The sequence below is a fragment of the Dendrobates tinctorius genome, unplaced genomic scaffold, assembly GCF_039654945.1.
Source record: "Dendrobates tinctorius isolate UK_male_01 unplaced genomic scaffold, ASM3965494v1 ptg000051l, whole genome shotgun sequence".
Taxonomy (NCBI): Eukaryota; Metazoa; Chordata; class Amphibia; order Anura; family Dendrobatidae; genus Dendrobates; species Dendrobates tinctorius.
In genome coordinates, this window is record NW_027361719.1 from 24,133,819 (window position 1) to 24,160,204 (window position 26,386).

The 26,386-nt window shown below is 43.3% G+C and overlaps 1 protein-coding gene across 2 annotated transcripts in view; it reads right to left on the bottom strand.

Annotated features, from left to right (window-relative positions):
- Positions 1–21,689: 21,689 nt before the first annotated feature.
- The window catches only part of GPR182 (G protein-coupled receptor 182), a 33,068-nt gene continuing 28,371 nt past the window's right edge, over positions 21,690–26,386 (bottom strand). For both annotated transcript variants that reach the window (XM_073576862.1, XM_073576861.1), the window contains exon 2: positions 21,690–24,131. In XM_073576862.1, coding sequence (XP_073432963.1) covers positions 23,024–24,112 — 1,089 coding nt within the window. In that variant the 5' untranslated portion in view covers positions 24,113–24,131 and the 3' untranslated portion in view covers positions 21,690–23,023. The remainder of the gene's footprint in view (positions 24,132–26,386) is intronic.

Sequence of the window (26,386 nt, forward strand, 5' to 3'; positions counted from 1 at the left end):
CTCCACCCAGTGAGGAGACAAACCACCAAAGCCCCACACAATAATGACAGGCAGGGAGAACTTAAACTGCACCGCGCCGCATACACACAGGACTATACAGTAATGTGAACTGGGCACAAGAAAACACAAATATGGGAAGGTGAAAAGGTAACAATGGATCATACGCCACCAGATACGAATCTCTCTCTCTCCAACACCTCCACTCCTGACCGGAACCACTTGGTATGAAACACAAGCTATAATCGGCGATGCCCATAGGCCAGCACGACTATTTAAAGACCGTGGGTGTGACCAAACATCCAACCTGATCTCCAGCTAGATTAACCCCCGATAGCCTGAGAAAATCAAGCCGGTGCCACTGAGGCTATAGTGGACGGAGGTGAAACTACCTCTGCCTGCCGGACACTGTGGTGTGAATAGCGTCCGACATGACAGTACCCCGTCTTCTACGAGGGACCCCAGGGCCCTCAAGACTCATAGGACCCGGCTTGTCCGGATGACGATGGTGAAAAGAACTGACCAGCCGATCCGCATGTATGTCCGAGGCTGGTACCCAAGACCTCTCCTCCGGACCATACCCCCGCCAGTGTACCAAATACTGAAGAGTACGGCGCACTACTCGAGAGTCCACTACCTTGGAGACCTCAAACTTTAAATCGCCATCCACCATGACTGGAGGTGGCATCGGCGTCGTGTCCACAGAGCCTACCACCTTTTTCAATAAAGCCCTGTGAAACACGTTGTGTATCTTGTATACCGCAGGAAGTTCCAACCGATAAGCAACTGGGTTAATGATGGCAGCAATCTTAAAAGGCCCAATAAACCTTGGACCCAATTTTAAAGATGGAATTTTGAGTTTTATGTTTTTAGTCGCTAACCACACCCATTCACCCACACACAGGTCCGGACCTGGCACGCGTCTACTGTCAGCCACCCGTTTGTACCTCGCACTCATGCTCAACAATCGCTGTTTCACCCTCCTCCAGACCGATGATAATTGAGCTCCTAGCTGGTCCTCCTCCGGGACGCCCCCCGAGTCACCCTGCCGTAAGGTACAAAATTTAGGGCTGTTGACCGTAAACACAAAAGAACTGAGACTCTCCCGATGACTCTTGGCGGTGATTATTTAACGCAAACTCGGCCAGAGGAAGGAAAGTAGACCACTCCTCTTGGTTGTCGGACACAAAGCATCTTAAATACTGCTCCAAATTTTGGTTCATGTGCTCAGTTTGACCATTTGACTGTGGATGAAACGCCGATGAATGTGACAACTTGATCCCCAAACGTGAGCAAAAAGCTTTCCAAAACCTCACCACAAATTGAGTTCCCCTATCAGATACTATGTCCGACGGAACTCCGTGGAGTCTGACCACCTCCTGCACAAACACCTGAGCCGACATCTTTGCATTGGGCAAGGAAGGCAACGACACAAAATGCGCCATCTTTGAAAATCGGTCAACCACCACCAGGATGACCGTGTTCCCCGCCGAGGCTGGCAAGTCAGTGATAAAATCCATGGAGATTTCTGTCCATGGCCTATAAGGTACCCCCAGAGGCTGTAGCGTGCCAGCAGGACAGGCTCGGGGCGACTTGGCCCTAGCGCACGTGATGCAAGCTGCCACGTACGAGACCACGTCCTGCCGGATTTTGGGCCACCAGAAACGACGCGATACCAGCTCTAAGGTGCCCTTAACCCCTGGATGACCAGCCAGTACTGAGTCGTGGTGTTCCCTCAACACCTTAGGACGAAGATGAAGGGGTACAAATGATTTGTTGGCGGGAAGTCCTGGCGGTACCTCCTCTTGGGCCTCGGCAATCACCGCCTCTACCTCAGTCGTGAGAGCCGAGACCACTACACCTTCCTGGAGGATGGGTACCAGCTCTTCCCGAGGTTCTCCCCCCGGAAAACACCTAGACAAGGCATCCGCCTTGGTGTTTTTAGCCCCGAGACGGTAAGTCACCAGAAAATTGAAACGTGTAAAAAACAATGCCCAGCAAGCCTGCCTAGGAGACAGACGCTTGGCCGACTCCAGATAGAGCAGGTTCTTATGGTCGGTGATGACTGTGACCTGGTGAGCCGCCCCCTCCAAGAAGTGTCGCCATTCCTCAAAAGCCAATTTGATGGCCAACAACTCCCTGTTGCCGATATCATAATTCCGTTCGGCCGGCGACAGCTTCTTGGAGAAGTAGGCGCATGGATGCATATCGCTCAAGGATGAGCCTTGTGACAGTACTGCCCCCACTCCCACCTCAGATGCATCAACCTCCACCACAAAAGGTTTAGACACGTCCGGTTGCACCAGAATGGGGGCTGAAGCAAAACTGTTCTTCAGACGCTCAAATGCACATATCGCCACCTCAGACCAGCTAGCCAGATCGGTACCTTTTTTTGTCATGTCCGTGAGCGGTTTGGCTATAGTAGAAAAGTGTTTTATAAATTTCCTATAATAATTAGCAAACCCAAGGAACCGCTGGAGCGCTTTCAGATTATCAGGCCTTTCCCATTGCAGCACCGCTTGCACCTTCGCGGTGTCCATTTTAAACCCTGCAGCGGACACAATATATCCCAAAAAAGGCAACTCCTGAACAAAAAATAAGCATTTTTCCAGCTTAGCATAGAGCTTATTCTCCCGGAGCAACTGTAACACCTGCCTGACATGCTCTAAATGTGTTTCCCGGTCGCTCGAATAAATGAGGATATCATCCAGGTATACAATCACAAATTTCCCCAGGACATGAGCAAATACATCATTAATAAAATGTTGGAAAACAGCAGGCGCGGTTGTCAACCCAAATGGCATAACCAGGCTCTCAAAATGACCCTCGGGAGTGTTAAACGCTGTCTTCCACTCATCCCCCTGACGGACCCTTATGAGGTTATACGCCCCCCTGAGGTCAAGCTTGGAAAACCACTTCGTCCCCACCACCTGGTTGAACAAATCAGGGATCAAAGGCATCGGGTAAGGATCACGGATCGTAATCTGGTTTAACTCCCGGAAATCCAGACACGGGCGTAACCCCCCATCTTTCTTCTTAATGAAGAAAAACCCCGCTGCTACAGGCGAGGACGAAGGCTGGATGTGTCCTTTGCTCAGACTCTCCGCGATGTAGTCTTTCAGAGCTTGTCTCTCTGGACCAGAAATATTAAACATCCTGGCCTTAGGTAATTTGGCCCCGGGTTTTAACCTAATCACACAGTCATAGGCTCGATGTGGAGGCAGTTCTGAGCAACCCCTCTCAGAGAATACATCCGCGAAATCCTGCAAAGCCTCCGGAAGGCTGGGCGTCACGGCGGACACACATGTGGCCAAGCAATTGTCCTGGCAGAAACCACTCCATAGGACTATGTCCTGAGTTTTCCAATCAATCACCGGGTTGTGCCTGGACAACCATGGAAAACCCAGGACCATTTGTGCTGGGAGATTACGGAGGACCCTACATGTAACCCACTCAGAATGTAGGACCCCAATGTGGAGTTTCACCTCAGCCACAAACTCCGTAATCTCCCCTTGTGGGAGGGGAGCGGCATTAATGGTAACTACCTGAATGGGATGAGGGAGTTTTTCGATCTTAAACCCGGCAGTGCGTGCAAACTCCTCATCTATGAAATTGGTGGTGGAACCGCTATCCACAAACACTGATATTGGTAGCTCTCTGTCCGAGATAATAACCTTGGCAGGGAGCATACATTGAGATACCATCATGGAGGATATGCATACACTCAGTTGGGCCTCCTCCATACCCTCTGAGCTTAACAGTTTTCTGCCGGTGTGACCTTCTTCGGTAGCACAGGACAAACGTTAACATAATGATTTCTTTTACCACAGTAAAAACATGCTCCAGGCTTCCTGAACCCAGGAACGCGGCACTTAACCTGTGACACCCCCGCAATTTGCATAGGTTCAGTGGGCTCACCTGCAGCAACCACACTTGCACCTCTGCTTTCCCCCAGGGGTAGCGTCTCCTGTGCCCCCTGACGCAAACGGCGATCAATACGTATAACCAAACTCATGGCAGACTCCAACGATGCAGGAGTCTCATACATCAGCAGGGCCTGTTTAATGTTCCCTGATACCCCATGAATAAACTGGCTCCGCAGCGCTGGGTCGTTCCACTGTGTGTCTACTGCCCAACGGCGAAATTCCGAACAATAGTCCTCCGCCAAGCGCTCCCCCTGGCGGAGGGCGCGGATTTTAGATTCCGCTAGAGCCAATCTGTCAGGATCATCATAAATGAGCCCGAGTGCAGAAAAACATTATCGACAGAATGAAATGTAGCAGATTCAGCTGGTAAGGAAAATGCCCATGCTTGGGGGTCACCACTCAGTAATGATAACACCAGACCCACCCGCTGAGCCTCATTACCTGAGGAGATAGGGCGCATGCGGAAGTATAACTTGCAGGCCTCCCGAAATATGACAAATTTGCTGCGTTCCCCTGAGAATCGTTCTGGCAGCAGGATCTTCGGCTCTGCACTGATACCTGCAGATGCCGTTTGCACCTTCGCTACTACCAGGCCCTGCTGCTGAACTGCCCCTTTCAACTCGGAGACCTGTAAGGACAGCGCCGCCAAATGGCGGGTTATGGAATCCATGGGATCCATGGACTCCTGAAAAATGTGGGCCGATTATAATGTCACGCGGGGCTTAGGTCAACTAAGGCTGAAATACCCGAGGCCCCTGTGGTGTCCATTTAACTAGGGGAAACCCTGTCTGACCCTCAACCCAGGGTTTTTGCTGATGGTGCAAATGCCTGAGCCTCCAATCTTTCCTTATCTCCTGCTCAGCCCTAAGCTTAACCCTCCACCCAGTGAGGAGACAAACCACCAAAGCCCCGCACAATAATGACAGGCAGGGAGAACTTAAACTGCACCGCGCCGCATACACACAGGACTATACAGTAATGTGAACAGGGCACAACAAAACACAAATATAGGAAGGTGAAAAGGTAACAACGGATCATACGCCACCAGATACGAATCTCTCTCTCTCCAACACCTCCACTCCAGACCGGAACCACTTGGTATGAAACACAAGCTATAATCGGCGACGCCCATAGGCCAGCACGACTATTTAAAGACCGTGGGCGTGACCAAACATCCAACCTGATCTCCAGCTAGATTAACCCCCGATAGCCTGAGAAAATCAAGCCGGCGCCACTGAGGCTATAGTGGATGGAGGTGAAACTACCTCTGCCTGCCGGACGCTGTGGTGTGAATAGCGTCCGACATGACACTCATATGTCCGGATTCTTTTCATGGACTTTAGCTCAGCGTTCAATACCATTGATCCGAATTTACTTAATAAGAAAATGGTAGCTCTTGGAGTCCCTCTCAACTTATGCTTGTGGATTTATAACTTCCTGACAGCCAGGATACAGAGTGTAAAAGTTGGACCATTCACTTTGGACACCTTGGTCACAAACATCGGGGCACCTCAGGGGTGTGTTTTGTCCCCGTTACTGTATTCTCTCTATACGAATGATTGCATCTCTTCAGCAGACTCAGTAAAAATCTTGAAATTTGCCGATGATATGACACTGATTGGTCTCATCAGGGGAAATGCTGAAGACTTGTATCGGAGTGAGGTGGAAAGAATATGTGACTGGTGTAAAGCCAATAATCTTGTACTCAACACTAAAAAAACTGCTGAGATGGTTGTGGATTTTAGGAAAGATCAACATGAGATACTTCCAATCTACATCCATGACGAAGTGGTTCTTAGGGTCACAGAGACCAAATTCCTTGGTGTTATCATCTCTCATGATCTTAAATGGGGGAAAAACATGGATGCTGTTATAAGAAAAGCACAACAGAGGATGTTCTTCCTGCGTCAGCTGAAAAGATATGGTTTGTCTAAGAATCTGCTGATCTTATTCTTTAATGCTGTCATCAGATCTGTGATTTGTTCCTCTCTGATAGTCTGGTATGGGGGAGCCACTGCGCATGACAAACTCCGCTTACAAAGGACTTTCAGAAGAGCAGAGAGAATTCTAGGTTCCCCCCTGCCTAAAATCCAGGATCTTTATGATAAGAGTATTCAATCCCACGCATTGAAAATTTCATCTGATCCCTCTCACCCGGGACACTCCTCATTCCAACTACTCCCTTCAGGACGTCGCTTCAGAGTCCCCAAATGCAGCACCAACCGCCATATGAACAGCTTCTATCCACTCTTTGTTCAACAATTAAATCGTCATGTGTAGACTATATACTGTATCTGTCTTGTTAGATGTTACTTGTTGTATCTGTTGTTATATATTATGTTGCCTCTTTGCCACAAAGAATTCCTTGTATATATGTAATATGTACTTGGCGATAATAAATTTGATTGATTGATTGATGAAAGGGGTTAAAAGTAAAGCATGATCTGAGAACCACGCTGAATAAGGGAGCAGCTCCTGTATTAAAAAAGCAACTTTGTTTTACTCTGAAATGCTGCAGTGTTCCAGAGAAAAACATAGTAGATAAGATGGTTAGGATCAAGATGAGAAGTCCTAGAAGCAGGTCCCAGCCATCTCCCTGCCTGTTCAGCTAGACTGACAAGTCTCTCCCGCTATATACATAGACTAAACAGTTTAGGTCAGCAAACAGGGAGAATCATAGAATGTTAGAGTTGGAAGGGACCTCAAGGATCATCGTGTCCAACACCCTGCTCAAAGAAGGACTCAATAAACCATGTCAGACAGATGTCTGCCCAGCCTCCTGCCTCTGTTTGAAGACTTCCATTGAAGGAGAGCTCACCACCTCTCTTGGTAGCCTGTTCCACTCATTGATCACCCTCACTGTCAAAAAGTTTTTTCCAATACCTAATCAATATCTTCTCCCTTTCAGTTTTATTCCATTGGTTCTCGGGTTTCCATGTGTAAATGAGAATAATGATGATCCCTCTGCACTGTGACATCCCTTCAGATATTTGTAGACAGCAATTAAGTCTCCTGTTAACCTTTTTTTGCAAGAAACACATACCCAGATCCTTTAATCATTCCTCATAGGACATACTTTGCAGTCCGCTCACCATCCTGGTAGCTCTTCTCTGAACTTGCTCCAGTTCAATGTCTTTTTTAAAATGTGGAGCTCAGAACTGGAAAAAGTATTCCAGATGAGGCCTGACCAAGGAGGAGTAGAGAGGGATAATTACTTCATGTGATCTAGACTGTATGCTTCTCTTAATACATCCTAGGACTGTTTGCCATTTTTGCTGCTGCATCACACTGTTGACTCATGTGCAGTCTGTGATCTATTAATATACCCAAGTCTTTTTCACACGTGCTGTCCTATTCTGTAGCTGTAATTTTCGTTTTTCTAGCCCTGATGTAGAATCTTGCATTTCTCTCTAAATACCATTCTATTAGTCGCTGTTGCTGAGAAGCCAGTGAAGACTTGACTCTTGGACTAGTCCCATTATCCCTTTCACACCTTCAGCTATATTTTTTTCTTTGAAATGCCACAGTTCTTCAAAGTAAAGCATAGATGTTTGTAATGCAGGAACTGGTCCATGAGTCATGCTGCACTTCAGCAATCAGACAGTTAGACACCTGTCCTAAGAATGAGTGATAAGTTTTAATTGTGGGACAACATCTTTAAAGAGAACTTGTTATTTTCAGGACTGGTGTTGACAACTAATTTATTAATATGGATCTCACTTCTGCGATCATCGCGGGTCATAAGATCTGAGGTCCTCTGTTCCAAATTTGGACACAGCAGTAACACTTTATGCTTTTTGATTAGTGATGAGCGAGTGTGCTCGGATATCGTGTTATCCGAGCATCTTGGGCATGCTCGAATAATATGTTTGAGTCCCTGTGGCTGCATATCTTGCTGCTGTTTTACAGCTGCAACACATGCTGGGATTGGTTGATAGCCGCAACACATGCAGGGATTGACTATCTAACAGCAGCAAGATATGCAGCCACAGGGACTTGAACATATTATTTGAGAATGCCCAAGATACTCAGATAACACACGAGCATGTTCACTTAACACAATATCTGAGCACGCTCGCTCATCACTAGTTCTGACCTCTTTTCTTTGCCTGTCAGAATGACAAAAATAGCTGCGTGATGTACTTGGCTATCTCTGTGAGTTCTAAAGACATTCAGTAGAGCCACAGTGTCCATTTACCTTGGCAGTCTACTTAATCCAGGAACACCTATCTCTGGATGTGTGATGATAAGTTATGATTGTGTGACAATGTTTTGAAGTTCCTTCTTCTAAAACATGGCAACTATAATTGGAATCAAATACTTCCTAGTCAAACAAATTGTATTAAAGATCAGTGACAACACTCCAGCAGTAAAATGAAATAAAAAAATATGTAGGAGAGGGGTCACTAATCTAAGTTCCAGGGCCCTAGTATTAAACTGAACAGCCACTATCGTCATCTGTTATCAGTAGAGTTGAGCGATACCGTCCGATACTTCAAAGTATCGTATCGGATGGTATCGGCCGATCTTTAAAAAAAGTATCGGTATCGCCGATTCCGATACCGGAAGTCCCATTCAAGTCTATGGGACTTCCGGTATCGGAATAAGAAAAACCCTTTCCTGCCCTTGTACAGCCTCTCTGGGGTCTGTACGGGCCTTTCGGGGGGCTGTGCCGGCCTGCCAGGGGGTCTGTGCAGGCTCCGGTGGTCTGTGCCGGCCTGCCGGTGGTCTGTGCAGGCTCCGGGGGGCTGTGCCGGCCTGCCGGGGGGCTGTGCCGGCCTGCCGGGGGGCTGTGCAGGCTCCGGGGGGCTGTGCCGGCCTGCCGGGGGGCTGTGCCGGCCTGCCGGTGGTCTGTGCAGGCTCCGGGGGTCTGTGCAGGCATCGTCCGATGGGACTACAAGTCCCATCGGGCGATGCCTGCTACCATGACAGTGATTGACACATTAGCCAATGATGGGACAGTAGTAGTCCCATCATCCGGCTAATGTGTTAAATGTAAAAAAAAAAAAAAATTACATGCTACATACATACAACATGCATGCTACATACATGCTACATTCATACTACATACTACATACATGCTACATTCATACTACATATATACTACATGCAACATACATACTACATATATACTACATGCATGCTACATACATACTGCATGCTACATACATACCACATATATACTACATGCATGCTACATACATACTACATGCTACATACTACATGCATGCTACATGCTACATACATAACACATATATACTACATGCATGCTACATACATACAACATGCATGCTACATACATGCTACATTCATACTACATACTACATACATGCTACATTCATACTACATAAATACTACATGCAACATACATACTACATATATACTACATGCATGCTACATACATACTGCATGCTACATACATACCACATATATACTACATGCATGCTACATACATACTACATGCTACATACTACATGCATGCTACATGCTACATACATAACACATATATACTACATGCATGCTACATACATACTACATGCTACATACTACATGCATGCTACATACATACTACATGCTACATACTACATATATACTACATGCATGCTACATACATACTACATGCTACATACATACTACATATATACTACATGCATGCTACATACTACATGCTACATACATACTACATATATACTACATTCATACTACATACTACATATATACTACATGCATGCTACATACATACTACATGCATGCTACATACATACTACATGCATGCTACATACATACTACATACATACTACATGCATACCACATATATACTACATACATACAATACATTCATACAATACATACATAGACATACAGTACATATAACATAGAGTAACATACTTACCAATACTTGTCACATTGTTCCCCGAAGCCATTGTCTTTTCCGGGATAAATATTAACATAACAAACCACAAAAATACTCACCCACGATCCGAAGCAGTCCACGAGTGTGTCCCACGACGATCTTGGGTAGAGAACTGCAGCATCAGATGATGCTGCCGTTCTCTACGGGCTGCAGGAATCCAATGACGGAAGGTAGGTATCCTTCCGCACTGTATTCCTCCGCCACTTAAAAAAAAAAAAGTCCCTAGTCTCACTTTATGCCATTGCTGTGTGGGAATTTCCCACGCAGCAATGGCATAAAGTGAGACTAGGGACTTTTTTTTTTTTTAAGTGGCGGAGGAATACAGTGCGGAAGGATACCTACCTTCCGTCATTGGATTCCTGCAGCCCGTAGAGAACGGCAGCATCATCTGATGCTGCAGTTCTCTACCCAAGATCGTCGTGGGACACACTCGTGGACTGCTTCGGATCGTGGGTGAGTATTTTTGTGGTTTGTTATGTTAATATTTATCCCGGAAAAGACAATGGCTTCGGGGAACAATGTGACAAGTATTGGTAAGTATGTTACTCTATGTTATATGTACTGTATGTCTATGTATGTATTGTATGAATGTATTGTATGTATGTAGTATATATGTGGTATGTATGTAGCATGTAGTATGTATGTAGCATGCATGTAGTATGTATGTAGCATGCATGTAGTATATATGTAGTATGTATGTAGCATGTAGTATGTAGCATGCATGTAGTATATATGTAGTATGTATGTAGCATGTAGTATGTATGTAGCATGCATGTAGTATATATGTAGTATGTATGTAGCATGTAGTATGTATGTAGCATGCATGTAGTATATATGTAGTATGTATGTAGCATGTAGTATGTATGTAGCATGTAGTATGTATGTAGCATGCATGTAGTATATATGTGGTATGTATGTAGCATGCATGTAGCATGCATGTAGTATGTATGTAGTATGTATGTAGTATATATGTAGTATGTATGTAGCATGTATGTAGTATGTATGTAGTATGTATGTAGTATATATGTAGTATGTATGTAGCATGTATGTAGTATGTATGTAGCATGCATGTAGCATGCAGTATGTATGTAGCATGCATGTAGTATATATGTAGTATGTATGTAGCATGTAGTATGTAGCATGCATGTAGTATATATGTAGTATGTAGCATGTAGTATGTATGTAGCATGCATGTAGTATATATGTGTTATGTATGTAGCATGTAGCATGCATGTAGTATGTATGTAGTATATATGTGGTATGTATGTAGCATGCAGTATGTATGTAGCATGCATGTAGTATATATGTAGTATGTATGTTGCATGATGTAGTATGTATGTTGCATGTAGTATTTATGTAGTATGAATGTAGCATGTATGTAGTATGTAGTATGAATGTAGCATGTATGTAGTATGTATGTAGCATGCAGTATGTATGTAGCATGTATGTAGTATGTATGTAGTATATATGTAGTATGTATGTAGCATGCAGTATGTATGTAGTATATATGTAGTATGTATGTAGCATGCATGTAGTATGTATGTAGCATGCAGTATGTATGTAGCATGTATGTAGTATGTATGTAGTATATATGTAGTATGTATGTAGTATGTAGTATGTATGTAGTATATATGTAGTATGTATGTAGCATGCATGTAGTATGTATGTAGTATGTATGTAGCATGCAGTATGTATGTAGCATGTATGTAGTATGTATGTAGTATATATGTAGTATGTATGTAGCATGCATGTAGTATGTATGTAGTATTTTTTTTTTTTTTTTTAACATTTAACACATTAGCCGGATGATGGGACTACTACTGTCCCATCATTGGCTAATGTGTCAATCACTGTCATGGTAGCAGGCATCGCCCGATGGGACTTGTAGTGCCATCGGACGATGCTTGCACAGACCCCCGGACATCAGCACAGCCCCCCGGCAGGCCGGCACAGCCCCCCGGCAGGCCGGTACAGACCCCCACAGGGTGCACAGCCCCCCGGCAGGCCGGCACAGCCCCCCGGCAGGCCGGTACAGACCCCGGGCAGTCCACACAGCCCCCCGGCAGGCCGGCACAGCCCCCCGGCAGGCCGGTACAGACCCCCACAGGGTGCACAGCCCCCCGGCAGGCCGGCACAGCCCCCCGGCAGGCCGGTACAGACCCCGGGCAGTCCACACAGCCCCCCGGCAGGCCGGCACAGCCCCCCGGCAGGCCGGCAGAGACCCCCGGAAGGCCCGAAATGACGGCGCATCATGATGCGCACACACCGCGCATCATGATGACGTCAGGCCGTCAATCAACTGAACTTCCGATTCCGATGCCGAATTCCGATATTGAAAAAATATCGGAAGTCGGTATCGGAATTCCGATACAGCAAGTATCGGCCGATACCCGATACTTGCGGTATCGGAATGCTCAACACTAGTTATCAGTGCTGCTTTGATTGTCAGTGCAGGCTGTGACCTGCCAAGTTGCGCTAGTGTGTGGTGGGTGAACAGGAAATTACTACTCGAAGTAAATCTTTGAGAGCCAGAACGAGCCTTTCATAGACTTACACACTAACTAGTGATAAATGAACGTTCTTGGATAAACTGTTATCCGAGCATGCTTGTGTGCTAATCGAGTGGTGAAAAATATGTTCGAGTCCCCCCGGCTGCATGTCTCATGGCTGTTAGACAGCCGCAACACATGCAGGGTTTACCTGTTTGTTAGACAGCTGCAACACATGCACGAATTGCCTAACAAACAGGTAATCCCTGCATGTGTTTCATCTACTGCAACTTACAGCTGCGCGACATGCAGCCGCGGAGACTCGAACATATTTTTCGAGCACGCCGTAGGCACTATTTGGCACACAAACATGCTCGGATCTCACCTTTTCTCATCACTACTTGTGATTGTGACCTTTACCTCTGACTTCCGGTCAGTCAAAAGTTGTGATCACAAGATGGCGGTGCGTCACTGGAGTAGTGCCCAGAACAGTTTAAGATGACGAGTGGTGATTATAATACTAGGGTAAGGAAACTTGCATTAGTGGCTTCATTCCAGTGCTGTAACAAATAATGTCAGAGTGGTGCTTTAAGCTTTTCTATTGTATACATCTTTAAATATTTTGACACAGCTCACTTCTTCATGGGGACTGAGCAACACAAATGACGTCATGTCTACATGTACCTGATGGTATGTAAACCCAATAAGCAGTGGTCGCGCACCTGTTCTGGCTGCTATCTGGAGATATGTAATCATTGGCATGCTTACCTCCCGATGTGGACGTGAATAGCACCAGACAAATCACGGTTATGGTCAAAACTATGTTCAAAGCCCTTTGTACATGTAAAGCTTTCTCAGACCTTTGACCTGTTTGGGAATGCACGATATAGCATTATAGTACAAAGGACTAAGCAGAAATGATGAAAGCAGAAATTGAATTAGGGAAGGATGTTGCTTCATATGTGGTTGATTGAGCTTGCGGAAGAAGGTTGGGCAGACGCGGCGTCAACAGTATGCTGATTAAAGGGAACCTGTCACCAGTTTTTGAGCCTATGAACAAATGCCACCACCTTTTAAACTGGTGACAGGTTCACTTTAACCCCTTCCTGACATCAGACGTACTATCCCGTCCATGGGACCCGGGCCCCTATGCCCATGGACGGGATAGTACGTCTACCGCGATCAGCGGCGCCCACGTGGTGAGCGTCGCTGTTCACAGCCGGGTGTCAGCTGATTATCACAGCTGACACCCGGCACAATGTGTCAGGGGCGGTCACGGACCGCCCCCGACACGTTAACCCCTTGCACACCGCGATCAAACATGATCGCGGTGTACCGGGGGTTAAAGGGAAGCATCGGCAGGGAGGGGGCTCCCTCCGTGCTTCCCTGAGCCCCCCACGGCAGCGCAATGTGCAGCGCTGCTGCCGGGGGCTCCTTTCCTGCAGGCCCCCGAATCCAAGATGGCGACGGGGACCTTCGGGGGCCTGCAGGAAGCTGGCTTCCTCAGTGCCTGCAAAGCGCAGGCATGAGGAAGCCTTGTGCACTGCCTGTGACAGATCGCTGATCTGTCACAGTGATCTGTGATGTGACAGATCAGCGATCTGTCACAGAACAGTGATGTCCCACCTGGGACTATTTAATAAAGTAAAAAAAAAATTAAAAAAAAGTGTTAAAATAATTTAAAAAAAATCGCCAAATAAATTACAAAAAAAAAAAAATATTCCCCCAAATAAATCCATTTTTTAGAATTAAAAAAAAAACAATAAAAGTACACATATTAGGTATCGCCGCGTCCGTAGCGACCCGCCCTATAAAACTGTCCCATTAGTTAACCCCTTTAGCGAACCCCTTAAAAAATAAAAATAAAAAACGAAGCAAAAAATAATGATTTATTATCATACCGCCAAACAAAAAGTGTAATAACGCGCGATCAAAAGGACGCATATAAATATCCATGGTACCGCTGAAAATGTCATCTTGTCCCGCAAAAAAAGAGCTGCCACACAGCATCATCAGTGAAAAAATAAAAAAGTTATAGCTCGCAGAATAAAGCGATGCAAAAATAATTATTTTTTATATAAAATAGTTTTCATTGAATAAAACCGACAAAACTTAAAAAAACGACCTAAATGAGGTATCGCTGTAACCATACTGACCCGAAGAATAAAACCGCTTTATCAATTTTACCGCACGCGGAACGGTGTAAACGCACCCCCCCAAAAGAAATTCATGAAACGCTGGTTTTTGTTCATTCTGCGTCCCAAAAATTGGAATAAAAAGTGATCAAAAAATGTCACATGCCCGAAAATGGTACCAATAAAAATGTCAACTCGTCCCGCAAAAAATAAGACCTCACATGACTCGGTGGGTCAAAATACGGAAAAATTATAGCTCTCAATATGTGGTGATGCAAAAACTATTTTTACAATAAAAAGCGTCTTTTAGCGTGCGACAGCCGCCAAACATAAAAACCGCCATAAATAGTAAATCAAACCCCCCGTTATCACCCCCTTAGTTAGGGAAAAATAATAATAAAAAAAAAGTATTTATTTCCATTTTTCCATTAGGGTTAGGTTAGGGTTAGGGCTAGGGCTAGGGTTAGGGCTAGGGTTAGGGCTAGGGTTAGGGCTAGGGTTAGGGTTAGGGCTGAGATAAGGGTTAGGGGTGTGTTGGGGCTCGGGTTGGAGTTAGAATTGGGGGTTTCCACTGTTTGGGCACATCAGGGGCTCTCCAAATGCAACATGGCGTCTGACTTCAATTCCAGCCAATTCTGAGTTGAAAAAGTCAAATGGTGCTCCTTCCCTTCCAAGCTCTGACATGCGCCCAAACAGTGTTTTACCCCCACATGTAGGGTATCAGCCTACTCAGGACAAATTGCAAAACAATTTTGGGGTCCAATTTCTCCTGTTACCCTTAGAAAAATAAAAAATTGGGGGCAAAAATATCATTTTTGTGGAAAAAAATGATTTTTTTATTTTCACGTCCGAGCGTTATAAACTTCTGTGAAGCACTTGGGGGTTCAAAGTGCTCACCACACATCTAGATAAGTTCCGTGGGGGGTCTAGTGTCCAAAATGGGGTCACTTGTGGGGAGTTTCAATAGTTTAGGTACATCAGGGGCTCTCCAAACGCACATGACACCCGCAGACCATTCCATCAAAGTCTGCATTCCAAAACGTCACTGCTTCCCTTCCGAGCCCCGACGTGTCTCCATACAGTAGTTTCCTCCCACATATGGGGTGTCAGCGTACTCATGACAAATTGGACAACAACTTTTGGGGTCCAATTTCTCCTGTTACCCTTGGGAAAATGAAAAAATTGGGGACTAATTGATCATGTTTGTGGAAAAAATACGATTTTTTTATTTTCATGCCCGGGCATTATAAACTTCTGTGAAGCCCTTGGGGGTTCAAAGTGCTCACCTCACATCTAGATAAGTTCCTTAGGGGGTCTAGTTTTCAAAATGGGTTCATTTGTGGGGGGTTTCCACTGTTTAGGTACATTAGGGGCTCTCCAAAGGCAACATGACACCCGCAGACCATTCCATCAAAGTCTGCATTCCAAAACGTCACTACTTCCCTTCCGAGCCCCGACGTGTGCCCATACAGTAGTTTTCTCCCACATATGGGGTATCAGCACACTCAGGACAAATTGGACAACAACTTTTTGGGTCCAATTTCTCCTGGTAACCTTGGGAAAATAAAAAAATGGTGACTAAAAGATCATGTTTGTGGGAAAAAATACGAATTTTTTATTCTCACGCCCGGGCGTTATAAACTTCTGTGAAGCACTGGGGGGTTCAAAGTGCTCACCACACATCTAGATAAGTTCCTTGGGGGGTCTAGTTTACAAAATGGTGTCATTTGTGGGGGGTTTCCACTGTTTAGGTACATCAGGGGTTTTCCAATCGTGACATGGTGTCCGATCTCAATTCCAGCCAAAAAAAAGTCAAATGGCGCTGCTTCCCTTCCGAGCTCTGCCATGCGACCAAATAGTGGTTTACCCCCACATGTGGGGTATCAGCGTACTCAGGACAAATTGCACAATAGCTTTTAGGGTCCTGTTACCCTTGGAAAAATAAGAATTGAGGGTGAAAAGATCATTTTTGTGGAAAAAATATGATTTTTTAATTGTACGGCTTTATGTTATAAACTTCTGTGAAGCCATTGGGGGTTCAAAGTTCTCACCACACATCTAGATAAGTTCCTTAGGGGGTCTAGTTTCCAAAATGGTGTCATTTGTGGGGGGTTTCCACTGTTTTGGTACATCAGGGGTTTTCCAATCGCGACATGATGTCCGATCTCAATTCAAGCCAAAAACGTCAAATGGCGCTGCTTCCCTTCCGAGCTCTGCCATGTGCCCAAATAGTGGTTTACCCCCACATGTGGGGTATCAGCGTACTCAGGACAAATTGCACAATAACTTTTAGGGTCCTGTTACCCTTGGAAAAATAAGAATTGAGGGTGAAACGATCATTTTTGTGGAAAAAATATGATTTTTTAATTGTACGGCTGTGTGTTATAAACTTCTGTGAAGCCCTTGGGGGTTCAAAGTTCTCACCACACATCTAGATAAGTTCCTTGGGGGGTCTAGTTTCCAAAATGGTGTCATTTGTGGGGGGTTTCCACTGTTTTGGTACATCAGGGGTTTTACAATCGCGACATGATGTCTGATCTCAATTCCAGCCAAAAACGTCAAATGGTGCTGCTTCCCTTCCGAGCTCTGCCATGCGCCCAAATAGTGGTTTACCCCCACATGTGGGGTATCAGCGTACTCAGGACAAATTGCACAATAACTTTTAGGGTCCTGTTACCCTTGAGAAAATAAAATTTGGGGTGAAAAGATCATTTTTGTGGAAAAAATATGATTTTTTAATTGTACCGCTGTACGTTATAAACTTCTGTAAAGCCCTTGTGGGTTCAAAGTTCTCACCACATATCTAGATAAGTTCCTTGGGGGGTCTAGTTTCCAAAATGGGGTCACTTGTAGGGGGTTTCCACTGTTTAGGTACATCAGGGACTCTCCAAACGTGACATGGCGTCCGATCTGAATTCCAGACAATTTGTTCCCCCCCCACATATCAGGTATCAGCGTACTCAGGACAAATTGCACAATAACTTTTGCAGTCCAATTTCTCCTGTTACCCTTGGTAAAATAAAAAAAATTGAACCTGAAAACTTTTTTTGTGAAAAAAAGTTAGATGTTCATTTTTTTTTAAATATTCAAAAAAATTCCTGTGACGCACCTAAAGGGTTAATAAACTTCTTGAATGTGGTTTTGAGCACCTTAAGGGGTGCAGTTTTTAGAATGGTGTCACTTTTGGGTATTTTCTATCATATAGACCCCTCAAAGTGGCTTCAAATGTGATGTGGTCCGTAAAAATAAAATGGTGTTGTAAAAATGAGAAATCGGTGGTCAACTTTTAACCCTTATAACTTCCTAACAAAATATAATTTTGGTTCCAAAATTGTGCTGATGTAAAGTAAAAATGTGGGAAATGTTAGTTATCAAGTTTTTTGGGTGCCATATCTCTGTGATTTAAGGGCATAAAAATTCAAAGTTGGAAAATTGCGAAATTTTCAACATTTTCGCCAAATTTCCATTTTTCTCACAAATAAACGCAAGTTATTTGAATGAAATTTTACCACTAACATGAAGTACAATATGTCACGAGAAAACAATGTCAGAATCACCGGGATCCATGGAAGCGTTCCAGAGTTATGACCTCATAAAGGTACAGTGGTCAGAATTGTAAAAATTGGCCCGGTCATGAACGTGCAAACCACCCTTGGGGGTGAAGGGGTTAAACAACCGTTTACATTAAAGACGTATCTATTAGTAGTGTTGAAAATATTCTCTGGTGAGAATTCATTTACTTTTTGCACAGTTCTCTCAGCATATCATAGGGCTTATCCACCTATTGGACTTTTTGTAAATGTATACATTAAACATTTTACACCTTTTACATTCTGTTGCCTCTGTGTTGTACTGACTGTTACTGACTAAAGAACAGGAGCAGCCATACCATGTGTGCAACTTGTGTAGCTGCACAGGGGCCCAAGTAGCAAGAGGGACATTTTCCACCTTAAAAGCAGGTGGAATTGTGCATTGGAATCCACAATCTGCAATGAGCTATTGGACTGCACAGGGCCCATATATTGGTGTTTCACAGGGGCCCTCTTCTGTCTCTGTTTGCTTCTGCTGCACAGTGAGTTAACTGAAAATCCATCAGTCAGGACCCTATACTGTCAGAGTTTGTAACACTTTTAATTGTTTTTTTTTCTAAACTACACTCTGCTGATTTACTACCACAGAGCACAATAAAGTTGAATGTGCAGAGAAAAAAGATCCTGCAAAAACAAAACAGTGCAAAATTACGAAACTCAATTGCAATGTTGATTTTGAGACTTAAATACATACATTTAAGAAAAAAATGCCCTCCATGGTGGACAACTCTTTTGATTTCTTTAACTTAAGGCTATGTGCACACGTACCGGAACTCTCGCGGAAATTACAGCTAGAATTCCGGAATTCCAGTCCGCGGGAAAATCGCATTTTAAATTCCCGCGATTTTCCCGCGGAAAAACTACCATTTTGCAAGCGTATTTAGCTTGCAAAATGCTAGCGTTCTCCAATCGATCTGTAGCATCGCTTGGAGAACTGATTGACAGGTTGGTCACACTCGTCAAACATAGTGTTTGACAAGTGTGACCAACTTTTTATTACTGAGGCTGCCTATGCAGCATCAGTAGTAAAAGATAAAATGTAAAAAAAAATAAAAAATGGTGTTATTCTTACCTTCCGACGTCCCGTGCAGCCTTCCCGCCTCTCTCCACGCTCTCGTTCCCAGTAATCCTTTGCGAAAATGCCCACGATGACGTCCGTTCTCGCGGGATCGCGATGTCTCGTGGTAGTTCGCGATGACGTTGTGCGAATGACCGCGAGACTTCGCGATCCCACGAGAACGGACGCCATCGCGGACATTTTCGCAAAGGATTACTGGGAACAAGAGTGTGGAGAGAGGCGGGAAGGCTGCGCGGGACGCCAGAAGGTAAGAATAACAATATTTTTTATTTTAATTTCTACTTTTACAGGGATATGTACCCACAGCCCAGAGGACAGTCTCCTCTCCTCCGGACCGTGGGTACCATCCGCAAATGTTCTGCTTACTTTCCGCATAGTGTGCACAGCCACATGCGGGAAGTAAGCGGAACAATGCATTCCTATGGGTGCGGGATCGCCGCGATTCCGCAAAATTAATGAGCATGCTGCGGTTTTTACCGCAAAGCGATTCCGCCGCGGTAAAAACCGCAACATTAGCACAGCATTGCGGAATCCCATAGGAATGCATGGGATGCTTATTTTTCACGTTTTCATGGCAAAATCGCGCAGTTAAAACCGCCGCGGAAACGAGAAAAAAACGCTGCGTGTGAACTCAGCCTAACAGTGGGGGAAAAAGTATTTAGTCAGCCACCAATTGTGCAAGTTCTCCCACTTGAGAAGATGAGAGAGGCCTGTAATTGACATCATAGGTAGACCACAACTATGAGAGTCAAAATGAGAAAACAAATCCAGAAGATGACCTTGTCTGATTTGGCAAGATGAATTTTGCAAATTATGGTGGAAAATAAGTATTTGGTCACCTAAAAATATGCAAGATTTCTGGCTCTCACAGACCTGTAACTTCTTCTTTAAGAGGCTCCTCTGTCCTCCACTCGTTACCTGTAGTAATGGCACCTGTTTGAACTTGTTATCAGTATAAAAGACACCTGTCAATAACTTCAAACAGTCACATTCCAAACTCCACTATAGTGAAGACCAAAGAACTGTCGAAGAACACCAGAAACAAAATTATAGCCCTGCACCAGGCTGGGAAGATTGAATCTGAAATAAGCAAGCAGCTTGGTGTGATGAAAATAACTGTGGGAGCAATAATAAGAAAATGGAAGACAAACAAGACCACTGATAATCTCCCTCAATCTGGGGCTCCACGCAAGATCTCACTCCGTGAGGTTAAAATGTCAAAATGATCACAAGAACGGTGAGCAAAAATCCCTGAACCACTGCTCCGGTTGTAAACTGTTTGTCTGTTCAGCAGTATGATGAAAAAACATTTTTGTGAGAATTTTTTTTACAATGTTCACTTAAGGGGTTAACTAGTGGGACAGATGTATAAATCGGGTTGTTCCGGATGAGGAGATAGCATGTATTTGTACTTTGTTTTGTTTCTTTTTTGTTTTTTACATTAAATTTACTGTATGTAGTTTAATATTTTTTATTTGTTAATATATTTAATTTTTTGTTCTTTATTTTGTGATGTTTCTAAATATAATTTTACAATTTTTTAAAACTTTATTTTTTACTTTTTTTATCTTGTTCTTCCATAGGATATCATCTTTCTCTGTCCTGACCACTGATCTAGTAATATTTTATTGCAGGGCATTAGATCAGGGAACCGCACACAGAGTGGAGGCATGTCCTCTCCTGCTCTAAGCAGGAACTTACAGGCCACTGTTCCGGGACCATAGGCACAACGCAATCACATTTTGCCAGTCAGAGCAGAGAGGGAAAAGAGACCCTGAATCCAACTATGTATCAGTTTACTGGGTGCTGTACTTGTGCCCACAATCAAAGTTCATAGACGTAGCAGAGCTCAGAAAGCTAACCCCTTACACATCACTGAGACACATCTTTCTGTGTACATTCCCTATTGAAAGTAAGCTGCTTATCAGAGGAGGAGTGTCTGAGTTGGACAACTTGGCTTAAGGGAGTTAGTCTGTGCAGTGATAATCTACTGGTGATAAAACATTCACTGTATGGAAACATCAGCACAAAGTTTAATAAGTGACAAATCGATTAAATCTGTGTCTCAGCCCCCGATATCATGCTGCCATCAGATTACAAAGCAAAAACCTGCTGACAGCAGCACAATATAGTGTCAGAGACCCTGATTCCAGTAAGGATTTACTGGTTTGCTTAGTCTTATGCTAATAAAACTGTGATTTTATAAAAACTCTGGGACTAGTAGACCTGCTTTTAGGTAGTTCAACCATGTCCCCACCATAGAGTGTCAGCTTTCTGGATAGGCACAGCGTACACAGAAAGCTGCCAACCAGTGATGGAGGCGGGGTTATACAGAGCTCAGCATTCAGAGAACTGCTAGATCTGCAGCAGATAAGACAGTTTTTAACCAAAACTGCTACAAGCAACCGATTAAGTAACACATGGCTGGAACCAGGGACTCTGCCCCTAAATCATGCTGTTTTTAGATGAGATAGAAAAAACCTGGTGATATTTTGTATGTTTTTGTAGCAATTTAGGATAAAGGAAACTAAGAAAGATAATATAAAGACCAAAGTAAAAATTGTTTTCCATATTTTTAATGAAAATACAGTTTTACATATATGATACAGGTATTTAATAAAAAGTTCATTATTTACAACTGATTTCTGGGAAGTTATTAGAGTTCTTTTGTGAGTTGACGAGTTGATAAATAAGTCTAACTACAGCAAATTAATATTTACATTAATTACCTATTACAGTGTTTAGTAGGTGAACTTAAAGAGGAGCTGTCACTTGCAAGAAATATGTAATTTATTTTTTTACTTGTTGCAAAACTGATGTTCTCTTGAATCTAAAGGTTGTTGTTCCATTGTTCCTTCACCGACCCTCATGAGATATAGCTATTTTCCAATGATGTATTCTCGCTGCCCGTGCCTAGTTGGCTAAGAAGCTAGACTTGTATAAAGGAAAGGGGGCTGTTTCTCAGAAATGGAGGTGCAAGAATAAGAAATAAAGAATGCCAGAAACAGGAGGAAGGCAACATTTCCAATGGGTGAAAAAGAGTCAGATATTTATTGCAAGTGAGAGATCTTCAAACATAGGATAACACATAGGTATTGAGTTATTACTTTTCAACCTTTTTCCGCATGCCTTGTTTTGGAATATGAACATTATGTAGAAGATGGAGCACCTACCTGGAACCCTTCATATGGTTCTAGCAGGGCATCACTAACCTGTATTCTATGGCAATCATTTGCCAAAGAACAGATTGGACAAATAATTTTGGGTTACGCAGGCAAAGAACCTCTTAACAGAAATGTATATGGTATACTAAAGAAGAACTGCCTGTTAGGAGTTATACATTTATTACTTAGGCCTGTTTCACACTTCCGTTTTTGATCATCAGTCAAGATCCGCCATTTTTTTTTTTGCGGATCCGTTTTTTTCCCCACTGATTTGCGTTACCGGCGGATCTTGACGGATGGCCATCCGTTGGATCCTTTTTTTGCGGATCCGTCAATTTTTTTGCATCCGCCGAGGTGCCAAGATGGACCATGTAACGTTTTTTGTGCTGCAGGATCTGCATTTTTATAGTGCGCATGCCCGGAGGAATGAACTCAGGCGGAAATTTAACCCTGAAATCATTTTCTGGCGGACAGAAAAAATTGTCTCTGTCTCTGTCTCTGTCTCTGTCTCTGTCTCTGTCTCTGTCTCTGTCTCTGTCTCTGTCTCTGTCTCTCTCTCTCTCGCAGTGGTTCCTTTAAAATTCTTCATTCGGCGGATCCGTAAAAAAAAAACTGTCCGGTGGCATCCGTTCACATCAGTTAACAACGGATCCGCTTTCCGGCATTTTGGCGGATTTTAACTGACACAAAAAAACTGATGAGTGAAACAGGCCTTAGGCAAAGCTTAATGCTACATGACTTTATCTTCTGAGACATTGATTACATTAGTCAAAACTGCAGGTTCAGCAGTTATTACAACAGAATGATCCGTGGTAGACGTAGATTGTTCGGCATGGTTGCCATTACCTTGTTTTTCCTTAGGAACGTACTTAATTACAGCATTGATAAATCTGCCTCTGAAATCCTTACTAAAAACATTGTAAAGAATCGGATTAGCCATACAGTGAAACAGTGAAATGCAGTCAATGATATCATAGAGGAAATAAAGAACGGCGGTCGCATGGCAGTTCAGATAGATGTAGCTTCCATGGAGAACTAGAGCAATCTGGGTAGAATGGTATGGAAGCCAGCTGAGTAAGAACGTCAATATATAGGCATAGATAAGCCGACAGTGTCTATTGCTTTCCGGTCGTCTAGATTTCCTAATGTGACAGGCGGTCATCACGTTGAAGATAAGGATTATGAAGAAAGGTATCAGGAATCCAAGAATAATTGTCATTAGGGTAACAGCCAGTGCCCACTCATCGTAAGTCTCAAATGGGGCCATAAACATACACTCTGGGTCTATGATATCCACCAATTGCATATGGATGACTTCTGGTATAGGTAATATGGCGGATATTACCCAGATGCCAATGCAAAGAGCTTTACGGATTTTTTGCTGGTTTTGCTGCCAGAAAACCGAGGACGAAGTTAAAGTCAAGTAACGGTCCACACTCAGAGCGGTAAGGAAGTAAATGCTACTGAACATGTTTGCAAAATAGAAGTAATGGGTAAATTTGCACAGGAATTTGCCCCACAGCCACGTGTAATCCAACATTGCCTCTAACATCCAGAAAGGTAAGGAGAAGACCACCCCAAGGTCAGCCACTGCCATGTTGAGGATGTAGAGATTAATAGAGCTTTTTCTTCTTCTTGACTGCCAGTTGACCCATACCACTAGCAGATTTCCAGCCAGTCCAAGAACAAATGTAACAAGGTAGAGAATGAAGAGGAAGATCTTCTTTACACCTTCATCCAAGTCGACCGCACACAGAGAAAATGTGGAATTAAGAAAATGTAGAAGCTCTGTATAGTTGTGAACATTTTCCTCATCCATTGGAAGTAAAGACAAAGGCCTAAAAAAAACAAAATTGTTTAGAAATTTGTCCTGATAGTTAAAATTAATTTAAAATGATCCCTAATCATTTCCTTCTAAAGCTCGGTGAACTTTACTTATTTCCTGTTGATTGTATAGTAGAAACATCTGCACAATTTAACTTCCGTACACACACATTCGGGACATAGGTTTTTTTTTTCATGAAACTAATTAACAGAGTTGAGAAAAAAGATTTGGAGGGCCCTGGTCCAGCACCCACGTCGGTACTCCATGTCAGTGCAAACTCCTATGACCGGCACTTTAACGCCAGCATCATGGGCATCTGGTGATTACCAGGTCCCCACATCCAAGTACCAGGTAAGGAAGTCTACACTGACCTGGTCTGGTTCCAACTGAGTACTAAGCTCCTGCAAATCTTTTTACTTATTTCTTCCAATTAACATATCTGCGTGGATTTGAAATAAGGGGAATATACAAATTCCAATCTGTTGTTGATCTTTGTTGGTTGAGACCTCAGGAAACTATTGCTGCAAGGCAACTGTGCTTATCATTGAGCCAATATGCTGCCCTATTGGTAATGCAGTTGGGCTTGTCTGTAAGAAAACTGATATACAGTACATTTCCATAAAAAATAGAGCACCATAGTGAATTAATATGCACTATGGTGCTCTGTTAGATGTTATATTTAGATATTTAAGGACCTATGATGGTGAGTAACAGATCAACCTCCTGATGAAGCATCTTTTGTATGCAAAGCACATATTGGTGACCACACCTCGCGCAACATATTATGGGCAAGAGCCCGTAGCCATAACATATATATGTATGCATTGGTCGGGGATTGGATTATCTTTTTGACATTGTGTCTATAATAATCTTTTCTCCTACAGTCGCCCTTTTACTTTGTCCATGGATGCAAGATTTACGTCTAATTATATACTTATGTAATTTGGATGTTGAGCTATGCAGTATGTTATAGACAAGGGCCAGTTTTGTTACATACTGCATGTTATGGTGGTACAATTTGAGGTCTGTATACTTATCTGGCCAGTGTGTATATTCTCTATGTACCTATTTTACCTATTTCTATGCGCTGTTTGGTTGCCATTGTACCTGTATTCGCCTTTTGATATATTGTCCGTCATGTCATCCAGTTTTACACATTTCCAAATAAAAGTGATATGATTTTGGTCGGTAAACTGCTCGTTTTCCTCCTTGCAGAAATTGGTTTGGCATAACTAATACATTGAGATGTTTTCACGAGAATATTGGTGTAAAACACTTTCAAATGCTGCCAAAAATTTTGCTCATTTCAGTTGTGCTACAAAATTGTGACTTTTTTTCACTCCAGTTTCAGACTGCTCTGCAAAAGTGGATAGAGCTGTGGCAGGACGGCGCGCTAAAGCCTGCGCAATAAATTATTCAAAAGTTTATGGCATAAATTACACCAGGAATATTACTCCAGTCCCTCAATGAATTTCGTGCATCTACTCCTGCAAACCCATCATTAATATTGGCATATGAAATCCCTGTCTTAATGAATCGGGTCCATAAATACAGTATGAATTGTATGTACTGGGATGTAAAGTGACAATAGATCTATGTCACTAGTCACAAACTAATTGTAATTTTTTTTAAAGTCTTGGAGTTGCATGGACACACATGAAGGCTGCACATTTTACATTGTCCTTATCAGTGTGCACACAATCTTTAGTGTAAACCTCTTTGACCGTACTAATTTTATTAAAGGGGTTGTCTACTACTCAAACTACTCCTTCTCAAGCACAATATTTCCCCACGTAGAGAATACACATGTAGCTGAGAATTGCCAGCACCAGATGCGAGTGTAAGGAGTCTTTTTTCTATAATTGAGAAGGGGTTAGCCAAATAGTGGACAACTCCCTTATTTCGTTGCAATAATTACAGCTAGAGTAAAAAAAAATCCAATAAATTTCAATTTCTTCAACGACACAAGCAATTTTTAACTGGTTGCAATAATAGTCTGTGCAATCACTTAGTGGTTAAGCATTAGGTGAAGAGTAACATTTACAGAAAAGGATCCTATCTCATTTAGTAATAATTTGAAAGTCTATCCATGCTTAATCTCTGCATTCATGTAATTCGTATGCCATAAATTAATGTTTACAGGCAAAGATGAGAAGGAAAAAACCCCCGCAGATATGCACAAAAGAATATGCAATTTTCTGTTTGTGTCAGTTACGTACAATTATTGATGCCACATTACATGAAGGCGGTTGTGAGATTGATGGATTT